Source organism: Rousettus aegyptiacus, unplaced genomic scaffold, assembly GCF_014176215.1.
Source record: "Rousettus aegyptiacus isolate mRouAeg1 unplaced genomic scaffold, mRouAeg1.p scaffold_m13_p_12, whole genome shotgun sequence".
NCBI classification, from domain to species: domain Eukaryota; kingdom Metazoa; phylum Chordata; class Mammalia; order Chiroptera; family Pteropodidae; genus Rousettus; species Rousettus aegyptiacus.
The window spans coordinates 48,484,433-48,501,793 of record NW_023416287.1 but is presented as its reverse complement, the minus strand read 5'-3'; the positions used below and the strand labels follow the sequence as shown (position 1 = coordinate 48,501,793).

General features: G+C 34.0%; 1 protein-coding gene across 1 annotated transcript in view; it reads left to right on the top strand.

Annotated features, from left to right (window-relative positions):
- TWSG1 (twisted gastrulation BMP signaling modulator 1) overlaps positions 1-17,361 on the top strand; it is a 45,097-nt gene that overhangs the window by 10,732 nt on the left and 17,004 nt on the right. The window contains exon 3 of the mRNA XM_016120910.2: positions 10,007-10,106. Within this exon, the coding sequence (XP_015976396.1) occupies positions 10,007-10,106 (100 nt within the window). The remainder of the gene's footprint in view (positions 1-10,006; positions 10,107-17,361) is intronic.

Sequence of the window (17,361 nt, the reverse complement as noted above, 5' to 3'; positions counted from 1 at the left end):
AAATATTCAAATTTAGGTTCAGAGATTATTGATTCATTATTTTAGCACTTTACTGGTTATCTGAATATTTAGCACTTTTATGTACCAAATTGACAGTCTGCTTTAAAAATTGATTTAACTATTAAGTAAATCTTAGATTTTCTGAAATAGGTTGGGATTTCAAAATAGTTTCTTATTAATAATTCCATTTAAAGTATATTTTGTCTTAAGTTAAAAATATAACTTCAGGGCTTTCTTAATCATAGTAAACTAAAAAAATTAACTCTTATTTTTTTAATCAGTGCTAATTAAATTCTATATTAGTTTCTTGCTACAGTTATCTTGATTTGTTACTATACTAGTAATATTTTGGTTTATAATATACAATGTTTCCTCTTTCCTCTTACAAACATTACCTTATTTTTCTATAGTGTTTTTTCTTCTTCATTCTACATCCCTGCTCTTAAAATTTATGGTTCTAACTCATTTTTGTCCTGTTTTGCTTCAGTTAACACCTCATGAAAATCTTTTAAATTAATGTCCAAATGTAATGAGTTAGGCCTGATGTAATTTAAAGGAAGAATAAGTCCTTCTTTCCTTTCAAATGTTGAATGCAGTTTGAATAGCTGCTAAAATTTATAAATAGTGACTAAAATTTATTTTCACTGGCTATTTCACCTGTCGAATTATTATATTAAAACAAAAATGAAGATTTCATTGGGACATGTGGAAAATTTCTAACATAAAATAGAATAAATAGTAAAATAACCCCCCATTAATCTGTCAGTCCGCTTCAACAGTGGTCAACATGTGGCCAGTCCAGTCTCATCCATACCTACCCCCACCTGACCCCAGCAAGATTATTTTAAAGAAATTCATTAGGGAACTTGTAAAGTAAGGATTAAAATTTTATTACTAGCTTTATATAAGAAATGGGTGCCATTTGACATATTTTGGTAGTTCACATATATATATGAACTTGTATGCTGATTTATTTAGCCAAAAGGATAAATTCTGTTCTCAGTGGTGTTTCACTTAAGTTTTTATTATAAATGAACAAAAGTTTATCAATCAGAATTTAAAAGAATAATGTGATATTAAAATTTGGCTTAGATATTTTGGTTCAGAGTTTGAATGCTTGATGCCCTCTTCAAAGAGTGTTAATATGTCAAAATAGATTTGTTGTAATCTAATTATAATTATGTTTATTATTTTAAATAAAGGCTAATTGAGGATATTTTGTTTTACATATTTGTTTTTAAATACCCATTTGACCTAAGTTAAGGTTCTGAAAGTAGTATCAGCATAGGTAAAATCTAATGCTTTGTTGATTACTGATGCTTATGCAATATGCATTTGCTTAACTAGCTTTTTTTTTATATTCTTGGTTTTTTTTTTTTTTAGATTGTTATTGTAAATCTTTGGAGATTGCTTAATTTAATATTTATGTAACTCAGTTTGCGTTTTGAGTATATTTTTTAAATTGTACAAACATTAAAGTGGATCTTACATCATATTACCCCAATAAATTTAATATTTTCTGTTATAAAAATATTTCGTACTCGAAAATTGAGAATACATAAATGTGGAAAAAGAAAAGTAAATTATTCATAGTCCTATTTTACACACACAGACTACTCTTAATATTTTGGTATAGCCTTTTCTAGGTTTTTATTCTATGTTTAGGTGATTTTTAATGACTATATTATATATACAACTTTTGTGTTCTGCATATTTTACTAGCATTATCTTATATTGTTTTGTAAAAAATAATATTTGTTAGTTTAGAGAAGTTTAGTATTAGCTTAAAAATAAAACAGATATTTTCAGTTAGAGTAACTGTCTTCTATATTGCTTTCTTTAATACCAACTTGCATTGATATAGTGTTTTACATTTATCAATTTTGGTTTATTAAAATAATAAATTTCTGTACCACAGTGTACCATACTGGTCTTTCAAAGGTGAAATAAAATACCCCCTGATCTCCCAGTGCATCTTTCAGTCAGATTTATGGAGGTATAATTTACATACAATACAATTCACTCTCTTTAGGTATACAGTTCTGTGATTTTTTACAAACAGATACATAGCCACCATAGTCAAGATAGGGAACATTTCTCATGACCCTTTGTAGTCAAAACTAGCTCCCTCCGCAACTTCAGTGTCTGGTTACCACTGATTTGATTTTTGTCCCAATAGTTTCACCTTTTCCAGAATGTCATATAAACAGAATCATACAGTATGTAGCCTTTTGTTTGTGTCTGGCTTCTTTCATCTAGTATAATGCTTTTGAGATCCGTCCATGTTGTTGTATATATCAGGTAGTTCTTTCCTTTGTGTTGCTGAGTAGTAGTCTGTTGTGTGGATGTACCACAATTTGTTTATTCATTTAATAGCTGATTGACATTGAGTTGTTTACTGTTTTTGGTGATGATGAATAAAGTTCATATTTACTTTCACATACGGGTCTTTGTGTGGACATATGTTTTCATTTCTCTTGAATGAATACCTAGGAGAGAGATCGCTGGGTCACCAAAGCATTTTGAGAGTCATTATCTCATTTGAATGCTAAAGTAATACTATCCTTTTTTCATGACTGAGAAGCTGAGACTCTATGTTACATGGCACAGCTTATGGTCTAGGACTCAAATGTGGATCCTGTAAGTCCAAGTCCTTTGCTATCTACTAGACTATATTGTTCTCAGTGATGGTGTTTCCCCATGTTGACAGCAGTGCTAACGAATCTCTCAGCTCTTGGCAACAGTTAGAAAATGGAAATATTTATCAGTAACTGAACATCAGAATGTAAATAAGATTCTTTCTCAAGTGATGAATTTCCATCTCTGGCCTGGAAATTTTAGAAGTTCATAAAATGAATTTTTACTCAGTCTAGTCTTATATAACTAATACCCCTTTCATTTACTTTGCAGAACCTTAGCTGTAGAGAAAATAAGGTTTTCTGTTAAAGCTGATTGAATAATTATGTAAAAACTCTGTCTTCTGGCATTCAAAAATTTGAAGTTCTCTGTCATATTCAAGGTTTTCCCTGACAGAATCTTAGTGATATACATTTTAAATGATTAGACTCTTCTCGAAACTTTTTATCCTTCCAGAGGCTTTTTTAAGCAACTTGCCAAATTCTAATTACCCATGCTGGTCAATATGGGATAACCCAAATGTATAAATTTCTATTTTCCATTTAGTATAAAATTTTGATTTTTTTTCCATCATGAAATTATATAACCATGTTATTACCAAACTTTAAATAGCATCTAGGATAGCCCTTCACAGAGGGAACAAATGTCTTATTTCATTGTTATCCTGACTCTAACATGTAAGAGCAATGGTGGTAAGAATGGCTCTGAGTCAGAAGACCTGATGTCAGAGCCCCAGTTGTGTCAACTCAGATGAATCACTAACCTGCTCCTTCTTAGCCTTTTCATCTATACTGTGAGCAACACCCACACTTTCTCTGAGACTTGCAAACTGGGGAGGCAGATGATATGGTCATTAACTGGCTGAAACAACAAAAGAATTAACTATTAAATTCCAACTCACTGGTTTTGCAACTCAGCTGAGGATACTTACTTAACCTTTACAAACAATGATTAAACTTGGGCAGTAGCACTTCTAATTGTATTCAGGTATTGAGAGTGAAAGATATAATGCCTTTAATTAAACAACCTAAAGGATTATCTGAATTTAATTATGGGCTCTTCTCTCTAACACAGAGTAATAACTATAATCATTGAAATACTGAATTAATAAAAAAATAAGCTTTGTATTTCTCATTTCAGTATTTAAAAAAGCAGGAAAATCTAACTAAAACTAGGGCCACTTACTAGTTGAATGTTGTACAAATTTCATAACCTTACTTGAAAAATGAAGGTGATAACTACCTTGTTAGGGCTCTGTGAGATTCAAGATAATGCATATAAAACACATATGCTCTCAATGATAAATAAAACCTACTTAGGAACTTTGGGTAGGGGGTGGCAAAAAATAAATGGAAGCATTGAATGAATCGTTATTTTGGGCTTCTCTGAACTTTGTGTTTAGTTGTGAATTCCATTCGACTGAACAGTATTCAAGTTTAGTCATAATAAGGTTAGTAAAATATAAATAGCCAGTCCAAACAGAAAATTCTATGTCTCAATTCAACCGTATTTTCTAATTGAGAACTGGAAACTTTGAAATAATAGTAAAATGAAGATAATGAAGTTTTTGAAGGTGGCAATAATGAGAAAGTGGACAAGATATGGAAGGAATCAAGAATTTAAAGCCTATTTCTCAATTTTGGTACATAGAACCTACTATTGTGTAGCTATTATGTTGACAGATTTTTACAATAAGGAATTGCTTATTTTTTTTTTTAGAAAAGGAAGAGTATACAATCATTATTTTGTTAGAAATGCATAGGTATTTACCAAAGTGGAAGGAATAATTTGGGTGTTTTTTCCTTGTACTCTAGTAAATATTTTTGAAGTCTTTTATAATTCAAAAAATACTTACTTTTTTTAAGGCATTACTTTTATCTTGACTTAGCCTCTTAGGCAAAGCCTTTACAGTTACAGAAGATTCATTTATATTCTCATAACTAAAACAATTAGCAGTAAAGATTTCTTTTAAAGTAACCTAAAGAAAAGGTTCTGCTTAATTTAAATGGAGTAAAAAATAATTTAATGCAGTACTTTTTTCTGTGATTCTAGATTCATCACAGAGTTACATTCGAGTTGGATTTTTTTTTTCTTTCATATTTCCAATACATAGATTCAAAGCACTTTAGGAATGCGTTTTTTTATATTTAGAAACATCCTAACCAGAAAAATTATACATTTCCAGATATATTTATAACCATTTTTCAATAGTGTAATTTTGAAAGACATGTAGATTGAATAGAAAAAGATGAATTACTTGATGAGCTACCTGTGGCTGTTAGTCATAATTATTCACACATGGAATTTCATTGTTTCCATTGTTTTTTTCTGAACAATAGTCATAAAGCAAATGATTACCATATACTTTTGTTCTCTGGATTTGCAGTTAGGTTTTTGAGATCCTAAATGTCATGTGTTAAATTTGCCTGGCATTTTCTCTTGGAAAGTTGGAAGTTATGTATATTTTTGAAAATCGAAAAGGCACAAATACTAAAAGGTTGATTTGAGGATCTCATTTCCCTTATTTTCCAATCTCCAACAAAAAAGAATGGTGAAGAATAGAGATTTTTTTTCTGCCTTTTTTAAAAATTAAATTAAAATATACAGTACATTGGTTAGACATTTATATAGTTTGTAAAACAGTCCTCCTAATTGCTCCTTCTCTCCTCTGGTTTTCCACTTAGCCAATATATTAATGCTAACTGCATTCCCTGTGCTGTGCTCCTCATGATCACCTATCAGCTACTAATTTATATTTCTTTAACCCTTCACCACATTCTCCCAGTCCCCCAATCTCCTGGTTCCCTCTGTCCATCACCAAATTGTCCTCTATATTATGAGTTAGTTTTTAATTAGTTTGTTCTCTTTGTTCCTTAGATTTGCATATAAGTGAAATCATATGGTATTTATCTTTCTCTGTCTGACTTATTTCACTAAACGTAATAACCTCTAGGTCCATCCATGTCATTTTTTTTAATGGTTGGGTAATATTCCATTGTATATATGAACCATAACTTCTTTATCCATTCATCTGTTGATGGGAATTTAGGTTGTTTCCATATTTTGGCTGTTGTAAATTGTGCTGCCATGAACATAGGGGTGCATAGATCTTTACGAATTATTGTTTTTGGTTTTCTTTGGATAAATATCCAGAAGTGCAATTGCTGGGTCAAAAGGTATATCCATTTTTAATTTTTTGAGAAACCTCCAGACTCTTTTCCATAACGGCTGTACCAATTTGCAATCTCACCAACAATGTATGAAGGTTCTCTTTTCTCTGCATTCTCGCCAACACTTGTTTTTCGATTTATTGATGATAGCCATTCTGACAGGTGTCATGTGATATCTCATTGTAGTTGTAATTTGCATTTCTCTGATGATTAGTGACGTTGACTATCTTTTCAAAGGTTATTAACCATCTGTATTTCCTCTTTGGAAAAGTATCTGTTCGGGTCTTCTGCCCATTTTTTAATTAGATTGTTTTTTTGTTGTTGAGTTGTATGAGTTCTTTATATATTTTGGATACTAACCTCTTATCAGATGTAGCATATGCGAATATCTTCTCCCAATGAGTCAGTTGTCTTTTTGTTTGGTTGATAATTTCCTTTGCTGTACAAAAACTTTTTAGTTTGATGTAGTCCCATTTGTTTATTTTTGTTTGTTTGTTTCTCTTGCCTGGGGAAATATATCTGAAAAGAAATTACCGTTAGTAATATCAGAGAGTTTACTGCTTCTGTTTTCTAGAAGTTTTATGGTTTCAGGTTTTACATTTAAGTCTTTAATTCATTTTTAGTCTATTCTTGTATACGGTGTAAGAAGGTGGTCCAGTTTCTTGTTCTGCATGTATCTGTCCAATTTTCCCAACACCATTTATTGAAGAAACTGTCTTTACCCCATTGTATATTCTTGCCTCCTTTGTCATATATTAAGTGAGCATATAGGCATGGATTTATTTCTGGACTCTCTATTCTGTTCCATTAATCAATGTATCTATTTTTATGCCAGTACTATACTGTTTTGATTACTGTAGCCTTGTACTATACTTTGATATCAGGTAGTGTGATACATCCAACTTTGTTCTTTATTCTCAAGATTGCGGTGGCTGTTCAGGGTCTTTTATAATTCCAAATAAATTTTTGGATTATTCTAGTTCTCTGAAAAATGCCATTGGTATTTTGATAGGGAATGTATTGAATCTATAGATTGCTTTGGGTAGTGTGGCCATTTTAATGATGTTGATTCTTCCTATCCTTGAGCACATTATATGCTTCCATTTATTTGTATTTTCTTCAATTTCTTTTTTCAATGACTTATAATTTTCTGAGAATAGGTCTTTTACCTCCTTGGTTAATTTGATTCCTGGGTACTTTATAGTTTTTAATGCAATTGTATATGGGATTGTTTTCTTAATTTCTCTTTCTGAAAGATCATCATTGGTGTATAAAAGAATAGAGATTTTTAAAAATATATATTCTGAGGCTTATTTATTCTGTAAAATTTCTTAATTTATGTGATTGTTTCTTTTATTAAGACAAAGATTTTTCAGTCTTTTCTGTAGAAAGATAGAAAGGAAAATATTAGCTAGCATATTGTTACTTGGCATTCAACCAGTTTCAGCAGTCTTTTTAATATTATAGTAATAAAGTTTATCTTTCAGTCATTTTCCCCATGTCTCAGCTTCCTATAGCCTCTTAGTTTGTGTTATGTCAGAAAATTATAATCATTAAGTACATTACTCCTGAATATTATTCTGTCACACTGACATGTAAATGTCCAGATATCTATTAAGAGGATGCGAAATAAATTTAATCCTGAGGACTGGATAATCCAGTCAAGTTTAAGTAACTTTTAAATAGTCATAGTTTTAACCTTCCATTAGTGAGCAGTAATCTCGGGATATCACTCACCCTTTCATTCCAATTCAAAACACCTCAGAAATACCTTTTACTAAAGGCACAATGAATACTTTAAAATCTCAGATTTCTCTAATGAATGCCATTAAATTGGCATTCATTTTTAAATATTAAGCCTAATATATGGTAATTCATTTAATAGGCTACTATTTGGAACTTGCAAGGGGAAAAAGGAGAGACAATTCTTTGAATAAATTTGTTACTTTTCTAATTTGTTTCTCCTGAGCCAAATAATATAAATATAAGCAAGTAAGATAGTAAAAGGCTATTTTCTATGTAAAATGTAAATTTAAAAGAAGCTTTATTTTTTTTGCGACAAGTGGCTACCTTTATTAAACTAAAAATCAAAAAGTATCAATATTCTTAACTCTGGTGTTATTTTTAAAAGATATGTACTCAGAAAATACTTTCTTTCCCCAAAGGACAGACAGGTTTTTATGGAGAAACAAGTCACAAAGTATAGCTTTGAGGACTGTGTTTTTCTAGATTCCCAAGGAAGTTTGAACTTGTCTGAATCAACACCAACAATTTTATGATGAAACATCTATACTCTCAGGAAGTCCTTGCTCTTGTAGTCCCTCTGTTTCTAACAGGCCTAGGAAAGTTACCTACAGTCCATATTACATGAAAATGGTCTGACTCTATAGAATTCCACAGTATTAAAGTATTACAACTTGCACATATTAGGTCTCAGATTATATTGATATCAAACTAATTAGTTAAAAAATAGCACAAATGTTACAAATGTTGATTTTGTGTAATAGCTAGTGGAGTTTTGGAGAAGAAGACAAATTAAATGCCAGTGTTTATTGTCACCGTAATTAAATTATCAGTATTTATTATCAGTATAATTAAATTTCAGTGACAATAAATATGTCATATTAGAATGCTAGAGTGACGTCAGTAGTGTAGAAATGTAATGAGATGAATTTAATAGGGATCAATATGTGCTATGTTTACGTTTTTAAAAATGCAGAAATGGCAAGGTCTATTTATATTTGAGCCATAATGGGAGGTCTTAGATGATCCATATGTGAGGTCACCTTGACTAACAGTTGGCTCCTATATAACACTGTGCCTAGTGCGCATGTGCTTATCCAGAATTTGGTCTGTTATAATTAGATTCATGAACTTCTTGGCAAAGTCATGATATTATAATGATGGTATAATGAGGATGAAGTTATGGGCAGTACTTTCTGTATATGCATTTGTAGCTGGTTTAGGCCAGCAGCTTTTATGGCTTTAGTGCTCTAGGATTTGGGCTAATTTATAACCCTAAAAGGGAAGTATTTCTGGGAGGTCCTTAAGGAAGATCTTCAAGGGACGTTTCTATGGTTACAGAGCTGGGCCTTGACTCCTGTCGTTCATGCCTGACTAGCTACCTAACACTGTCTCATAACCCAGAAAGCCAAGTAGGTAGTGATGGCTACAGAATTTCTCTTTAAGTTGAGTTTGTTTAGGAGTGTCTGGTGACAAGCACTAAAGGAATGACCTTGAATCTTCACTTACAAAGCAAGCTGTATAAGTTATCATGGAGTAACAAAACACCCTAAAATTTAGTGGCTTAAAGCAACCATTTATTTAGCTCTTCTTTCTGTGGGTTGGCAGTTTGTGCCTATATTAGCCAGGTGGTTTTTCTGGGCTCATTCATGTGTCTCGTTGTCAGCTTCCGGTTGGTTGGAAGCTGGATGAACTAGGATGGCTTCAGGTAGACTGACTTGCCCATGTGGCCTTCTCTAGACAAAGTTCAAAGAAAATGAGTGGAAGCAGTCAATACTCTTTAAGTCCTAGACCCAGAACAGATATGATATCACTTCCATTGAATTCTGCTGATTAAAGCAAATCTCATGGTCACTCTGTATCCAAGGAATTTGGAAATAGACATTGTCCCTTGATCAAAGGAGCTGCAAAGTTACATTGTCAAGGGGTTGTCATTAGGAGGAGAATAAATGCTATCTTTGTAAACAGTCTACCACGACAAGTACACTGTTATAGTATGTTGTAGAGCAATAAAAATAAGTTTATATAAGATGCTTTTGTTCTCACTTTATATACTGAGAAACCACAGCTCCCACTACAAGTTGGCTATTCATTTATATTAATTTGAACAATGAATCGAATAGCTGAAAAGCAGATTTTGTGCTTGTACTGAATGATTTTTCAAGACTGTGGGTGGTAAAGTTATGGGTTATAAAGGAAAATGTTTTGTTTCATAAAATGTTTCAAAATAAGATAAAAATATCCAAAACATGTTCATTGAATGTGTCCAAAAGAAAATATAAATCTACTTAACATTGTAGCTATTAATGTTCCTAAAATAGTTAATGATCTTTAATAAAAATTATACTGAGAGTAAATTACTATAAATGCAAATATTGTTTTTATACTGTAAAAAATTAACAATTTTAAATATTGTTATTTGAAATTTTAAGTTTGAACATCTGTCTTATTTCTAGGAGCTCTGCCAGTGCCGACCTGGAGAAGGAAATTGTTCCTGTTGCAAGGAGTGTATGCTGTGTCTTGGGACTCTCTGGGATGAGTGCTGTGACTGTGTTGGTAAGTTGACATGCAGTAAAGTTTTTAATATTTCTTATCACAAAGTCCTTGAGTTTAAGAGACTTCAAAGGATCTAAATGTATTTTATGTATATAGACTAGGGTGTGTATAAGATATAGCAGGTGTATAGAACATTATATTATAGCATTTGCTTTTATTGAATGGTATGTACACATATGTGTATTTTTATAGAAAAAGGTCTAGAAAGAAATTAAAAGTGCTTATTCTGGGAAGTAGGAGTGGAGGAACAACAAGGATTTTTTTACTTTTTATTTTTAACTTTTTATACTGTTAAAAATAAGTACCTATAATGCATGATTTTTATAATTTTATAAAAAATCATGCATTATAGGTACTTAGCATATTAAAAAATAGATTATCTTCTTTTACATAAGACTGCACTAAAAGATCCTTGAGAAACTAAAAGCTGTTTTTAAGGGCTTTTTCATTGAGGAGCCCTCTATCTCAGTATCTATAGATCTTTCTCTTTGGAGTTGTATAACTTTTTCAGAGTAAGACCTTTAAGTTTCTTGCCTGGGGTGAGGGTGGGGTAATATGGCTGGCTGCAAATGTTCTGGGATACTGAGGGGCAACGTCAGTATTCAATAAGCATACTGTCATTTACTTTGCTGTTTCTTTCCATCCTCATCTCTACCCTCTACAATATTTGGTGTTCCCAGTCCAGGGCCTCTTTGGTTTAATTTCTCTAGAGAATAGCCCTCTCATCACTATAGTTGTGGGATTAGAGAGACAGGAACCTAGAGGTCTAATTCAAAATAAGGAGGTCCTCAAAATAAGCTTGCCTCTGCAATACCTGATGTCTCCAGTTCCTGAGTATTTCCAGAGTTCTGTGGTTGCATCTGCCTAGGAGCGTGACTGCTTAGTCAGTTACATTTAGCTCTTAGGTTCTTCCGGGGTGGAATTAGGGTTTCAGTTATTTATGTTTCTTTATTGCTTTATAGTGAATTTTGGAAGAATCAGGACAGAAGTGTCTTTTCCTATGTCATCTTAGATTCATCTTGGTATTTTAACAGCTGGTATCGTGTCTGACACTTAGAAGGTACGCCAGTGTTTTAGAACTGTCAAATCAATGAGTTCTTAATGTGCTATTCTCTTAAGATGAATAGTTTATCCTATGCCCTTGAGGGCTATAGTTTTTTTTTTATATGTCAGCAGAAATAAAAGAAGCTTTGGATTATTTTACAGCATTAAATGTAAATTTAATATGTACAATAAAAGTTAAAAAGAGAAAATAAGCGTATTAATCTCTAATATACACATATACAAGCATTTAATTTAAACATGGGTGCCAAATACACAAATGCACTTTTTACAATTGCCTAAAATAATGTGTGCGTGAGTATATGTTTGTGTGTGTGTTTTAACGATCACACAGTAGTAACATTGCCATTTGGCTGCTGCTTCTAGGAAAGGAAGTCTGTAATTCTACTGAGAAATAATAATCATACATGCTTATATTTCTACAATTTTAGAAGCAACCTGTGTTCTTCTGGGCTACTTCCCACTTAAAAAATTTACCTTTAAGGATTTAATACCAGTTTTAAACTTCAAATGAGTTCTGAATGTAACTTTATCTTTCATTTTAAATTCAGTTAATCTTTTATTTTCTAAGATAAAATTTAGATATTCCAGTTCTTTTTGTACAGCAGTACTCTTTCTTGTAGGCAGTTCTCTTCCCCATTAGGCTTTCTTGATGTCCTTTGCAAACTTGTGGTCACTCCTCCTAAGTTGAAACATTCCCCATACATTTTTTATAGGTGGGGTGCAGACCTCTGAGAGGATCCAAATTAGAGTACAGCCTTTCCTTCCTGTCTCATTCCGTGGACTTGCAGCACATACTTAGTCTAACAAGCTTTCTCTTCCAGCTCTCTTTTATAGAAGATTTAGTTTCTCTTTTCTGATCTTCACTTAAGAATAACCTCTGTAGCTCATTTTCATCCATGCTCTCCAATATGTTTCTCAAATCTTATGGTTTTTGGAACTTAGATCTGTGCCCACAAGTTTCTTTTGGTGGAGGGCAATTAAAGATTGTTTTGTTTTTGCTTTTCAAATATACACAGAAATAGAGAGTTCAGTGAACTGCTATGTACCTGCTCCCCAGCTTCAACAGCCATATTTGTTTCATCCATTTATTGGTTCTTCTGTTTATCTTCCCTTTGTTGGAGTATTATAAAATAAATGATTTCACTACACCTCCAAAGTACCTTAGTTATGCATCTCAAAAAAAGAAAAAATAAAAGGAATAAACCTTCTTACATAATACATTGTCGTTAGCACACCTAAAATAATGAATACTTCCTTAACATCTAATATCCAGTCCATATTCAGATTGTTCTAAATAACTAAATGTTGTTTATGGTTTAATCAAATCAAGATCCCACAGAGTCTGCTTACTATATTCGGTTGTTAAATTTCTTAGATTTCTTTTATTCTAAAACAATTCCTTCTCCTTTTACCACCTTTTAAAATTCCATTGACTTATTGAAAAAAACTAGTGAATTATAATGGAATATATACCACAGTGTGGATTTGGCTGATGGCTTCCTGTGGTTATTTAACTTGTTATCCTATCCTCTCTATTTCCCCTAGGCTGGAAGTGAGAGCTAAAGACTGATTAGATTCACATTCAGTTTTGGGGCAGTGGTACAGTGGTACAGGGTACACAATAATATCTGGTTGCCCTGCTCTCAGTGATGCTAAGATGGATCGGTAGGTTCAGATGGTGAAAGTCTGGTACCTCAGTGGTAAGTTACTTACTAGTCTTTTATTTAGTGGCTTCACCCTTCATTGATGACCACTGCCATGTCAATTTTGTTAAATAATGATCTATTATTATCATTCTTTCCATATGTATTAACTGGAGTTCTGTATAAAACAACGTCCTCACATTTACTAGAGCCCGTTGTTACCCTGAAATAAAGGATAAATAAACAAAATGTTATATAAATATTTAATTTTTTCTCTTTATTCATTTTCAGAATATTAATTTTATATCCTAGCAAATTCCAGTAGGGTTCAGTACGTTTTTACATTTTTGCTTTACTTTTTGGTAGGGTTTTTTCTGTGTATGTGTGTTTTCTTTTTTAAACATCATGGCTTTAAAACTATATATTTAGTGTTTTAATCAGTTGCTGTCATTCTCTTTTCTCAAAATGTTACTTCTTTGGTTAGTAGGAGACTTTTTAATTTGGCTCTTGAGTCCTTTTGACATGACTTTTGTCATCTTTGTTCATTTCAGACACGCTGTACCAGGCTCATCTTATACCTTTTTTGTCTCATGTCTTGAATTAGCCATGGAGCTTTGATTACCTTTAGGAGAAAGTGGTAGTTAAACACCACAATCTCAGCCTTAGGGGTACTTGTTGCTACTACTTTTCTTCTAGCCCCTTTTAGTGACCAGAACCAAGACTATTAGATGACAGGTAAGCTTGCTTTGTACTTGAATATATACTGAAGATGTAAGCCCAGATGCTGTCTTCCAAGATCAGTTGGAAGAATTTTCTGTGAGTGGTTGGTTATGTGATCAACTTGATGTAAAATGAAGTTCATATGTGTTAGTCTGTTTTCGATTTTTAGCAATTATTAATTCCCTCTTTGATTTTAATGATTATGTAAAATATTTACATAATTAGAAAGACAAATGTATGTAACAGTGACAAAACATGTGGTTAGGGACCATATAACTTACTGTCCAAACTAGGACACTTTTGAGAGTGAAACCAGTGGGATAAACCTGAACCAGAACTGACCTGAATTGGCTCAGGGAAATTGGGACTAATGGTTTCATCCTACCTGTAGCCATTTTTTAAAACTTTAATAAGTATTCCTTCCTCTTCCCTTCCTTCTCTCTCTCTCTCCCTCTCTCCCTCCCTCCCTCTTCTTTCCTTTCCTTTCTTTTTTTTTTCCCCTCCCTCCCTCCCTCCCTTCCTTCCTTCCTTCCTTCTTTCCTTCCTTCTTTCTCCTGGATTTTCACCACTTTGAATATTTGATGCCAAGCACTTCTGTCCTATGAAGTTTCTTTTGAGAAATAAGCTGCTGGTCTTATGGGAGCTCCCTTGTAGATTACTAACTGCTTTTCTCTTGCTACTTTTAAGATTCTCTCTTTGTATTTAACCTTTGGCATTTTAATTATGATATATCTCAGTGCAGGCCTCTTTGGGTTCATCTTCTTTGGGACTCTCTGAACTTCCTGGGGTTGTATGTCTGTTTTCTTCACCAGGTTAGGGAAGTTTTCCATCATTATTTCTTCAAATAGATTTTCAATTCCTTGTTCTCTTTCTTCTCCTTCTGGTATCTCTATGATGCAAATGTTGTTATGCTTGATGTTATCTCAGAGGCTTCTTAAACTACTTCATTTTTTTGGATTCTTTTTTCTTGCTGCTGTTCGGATTGAGTGTCCTCTGCTACCCCATTCTCTATGTTGCTGATGCGATCCTCCATTTCATCCATTCCACTGAGTCCCTCTCATGTACTCTTTGTCTCAGATATTGTATTCTTTTCTCACTGGCTCCCTATTATGTTTTCCATCTCCATTTTTATGTTGTTGTTGTTTTTTTTAAATCTGCTTGTTAAAGTTCTCACTGAGTTCATCTACTCTTCCTCTAAATTCCTTGAGCATCGTTATAACCAGTGTCTTGCACTCTGCATCTGGTATATTGCTTGTCTCCATTTTAGTGAATTCTTTTTCTGGAGCTTTGTTCTTTCCTTTCATGTGGCTTCTTTGTCTCCGCCTTGTGGCTGCCTCCCTGTGTCTGTTTCTATATCTTAGGCAGGACTCCCAAGTCTCGCAGTCTTAGTAGAGTGGCATTATGTAGTAGGTGTGCTATGGGGACCCTTGGCACAGACTTGAGAGAGGTTCAGCTGAAGGCTAAGTTCAGCCGCAGCCTGTGCACCTCCAGGGCTACCTGGTAAGAGTCATCAAACTATCCATATATGGCTGCCACCCATGCTGGGCATATAGTTGCCTTGAGGGGTCAAGTGAGAAACGAAGGCCTGCTGCCACTGGTGTGGGGCTTGGGGCTGCTCAGCAAGAAGTACAAGGCATGCCAAGGCCAGATGCTGCTCCTTTTGGTTTTGTGAGCCTTTGCGAGATTTTATGAAATTTTGTAGCAGGAGCCAAGAGAGCCCATTTGTATGGAATAAAATCACTGTAATCAGCTTGGGTGGACCCACAAGGTAGGAGAAGGGGAGTCTCAGGAAATCCCTGGGCAGAGCAAACTGTGTGTTATCCAAGTTGATGGCACTTGTGTCTGCAGGCTTGGGAGTAGGGAGGGCTCAACAAAGGAATAATGGCTTCTGCCTATACCTCTGTCTGGAAGCAGGCCCTCCCTCCAGCCCTCACCCAAAGCCTAACAACTCAGCACCTCCCCATATGTCCCTGGCGCCCCTGGAGCAGCTGCCCCAGCGCTGGAGCTCAGAGCCAGTGAGTCCATCCGAGTTAAGGCCAGGTATGAGCCCCTTAAGGGGAAGGTCTCTGCTTCCCGCAGCCCTCTGTCTCACTCAACCACAACCTTCTCTGGTTTTCACAGCCAGAGATTTTGGGGGCTTCTCTTTCCAGCACTGGAACCCTGGGCTGGGGAGCCCAGTGTGTGGCCAAGACCCTTCACTCCTCAGGTGGGGGAGGTGGTTCTGCAGCCAAGATAGTCCTACCGATTCTCAATTGCCTCACATGTTTGTGGAACCAGCTGTTTCTCATCTCTGCCCCTCCTACCGTTTTAGGTGGCCTGTTATTTGAGGTGACCTGGTTATAGGGCTTTTGTTCAGCCAGACCCTAGGTGACTGTGTAACGCTTGCTCTGTAGTTTTGTTATAATTTTTTTGTGGTTGCTCGAAGGAGTGTGTGTACTTCTGCTTTCTGTGCCATCCTGCGAGAAGGGGGAATGTCTCATTCCCAGTTTATGGCTACAGTTCTGATTTTAATCCCTTAGATTAATTTTATATATTCTATAATTTCATATAAATGGAATTAAATAGTACCAGACGGTGGCTTAAAATACATTTTAGAAAAACATGAAATGATGCATGATTTAATAATAGACAAATTTAAGAAATTAGAACTCAGTCCATGTTTAATGTACATTTAAAAAATGAATTAATAGCAAATATTAAAGTATAAGACAAAATGAGTAACTTATCTCAATGAAGAAAAAACATAGCAACCGTTAACTTTTTCATTTGGAACACTATCCCATGGAGTACTAGAATTCAGTGGTACATTGTTTGGATAATGTTAATTTGGAAATAATTTTTTCTGGGACTAAGGTCACTTCCAGTACTTAATGAAAGTGTTATAGGCTCCAAGACTAGGCCGGGAAGCCTGCCGAAAACCTGCTTTTCAGTAACAGCTCATTGACCCATTTGGCCACACTGTCTCACAGATCTCAGACCTAATTTTGGTGAGTAGAGAAAATGGGCTTATGTAAAAGGCCAAAGAAGGTGGGAAATGTCAGGCCATGGACAGTGCCTGCAAAACTCAGGAAAACAGTATCAGACAGTTACACACTTGAAACTTGGAACACAACCCTGAGCCTTTGATAGGTTCTGTCACACCATCAACTAAATGTTTTTTCTCTAATCCTGCTCTGTTATTTGCCTTGCAAATACCTTGAAATCTGACTTTCAGGTCATGGCTACAATACCAGTAACAACTTGATTAGGTCGTGACGTCTTCCTTTTGGAAAATCCATCCTTTTTGTTGTGACTGTGCCCCTTTTATCTCAGATCAGATTTAGGTGTATCCTTTGGCTCCTACAAGTGGATTTCTGTCTTTTTTTTACACAAACACATTGTTACTTTATAATATTAAAGAACAAATATGTGCTAAGAGTTCAGCTAAACTACTGGTATGGTAAACATTTTTTTGTTTAATTCTTAACGACAAATATAATTTTCCTTTTTTTTTTTTAAAATACTGATTGTTTTTCTTTTAAGGAAACTATGCAAATTATTCAGATACATCATGATCTTCCCCAAATTCAACCATTGTAAATGTTTGATTGAACACATATGGCAGATTGATATGCTAAAGGATATATATTTTTTTTGTTGGGATTTCTTTTGCTAAAAATGTTTGATTGAGTCCACATGTTTATAATTGTTACCTGACAAGTACTAAGGGCACCAAAGACTAGAATTGTATTGTCTATTCATAACTCACTGTGGAAGCTGATGTATTGATTTAGAAAACTGATAACAAAATTGAGTTGAATTTATCCATTGGGACAAACAGCCAAGGA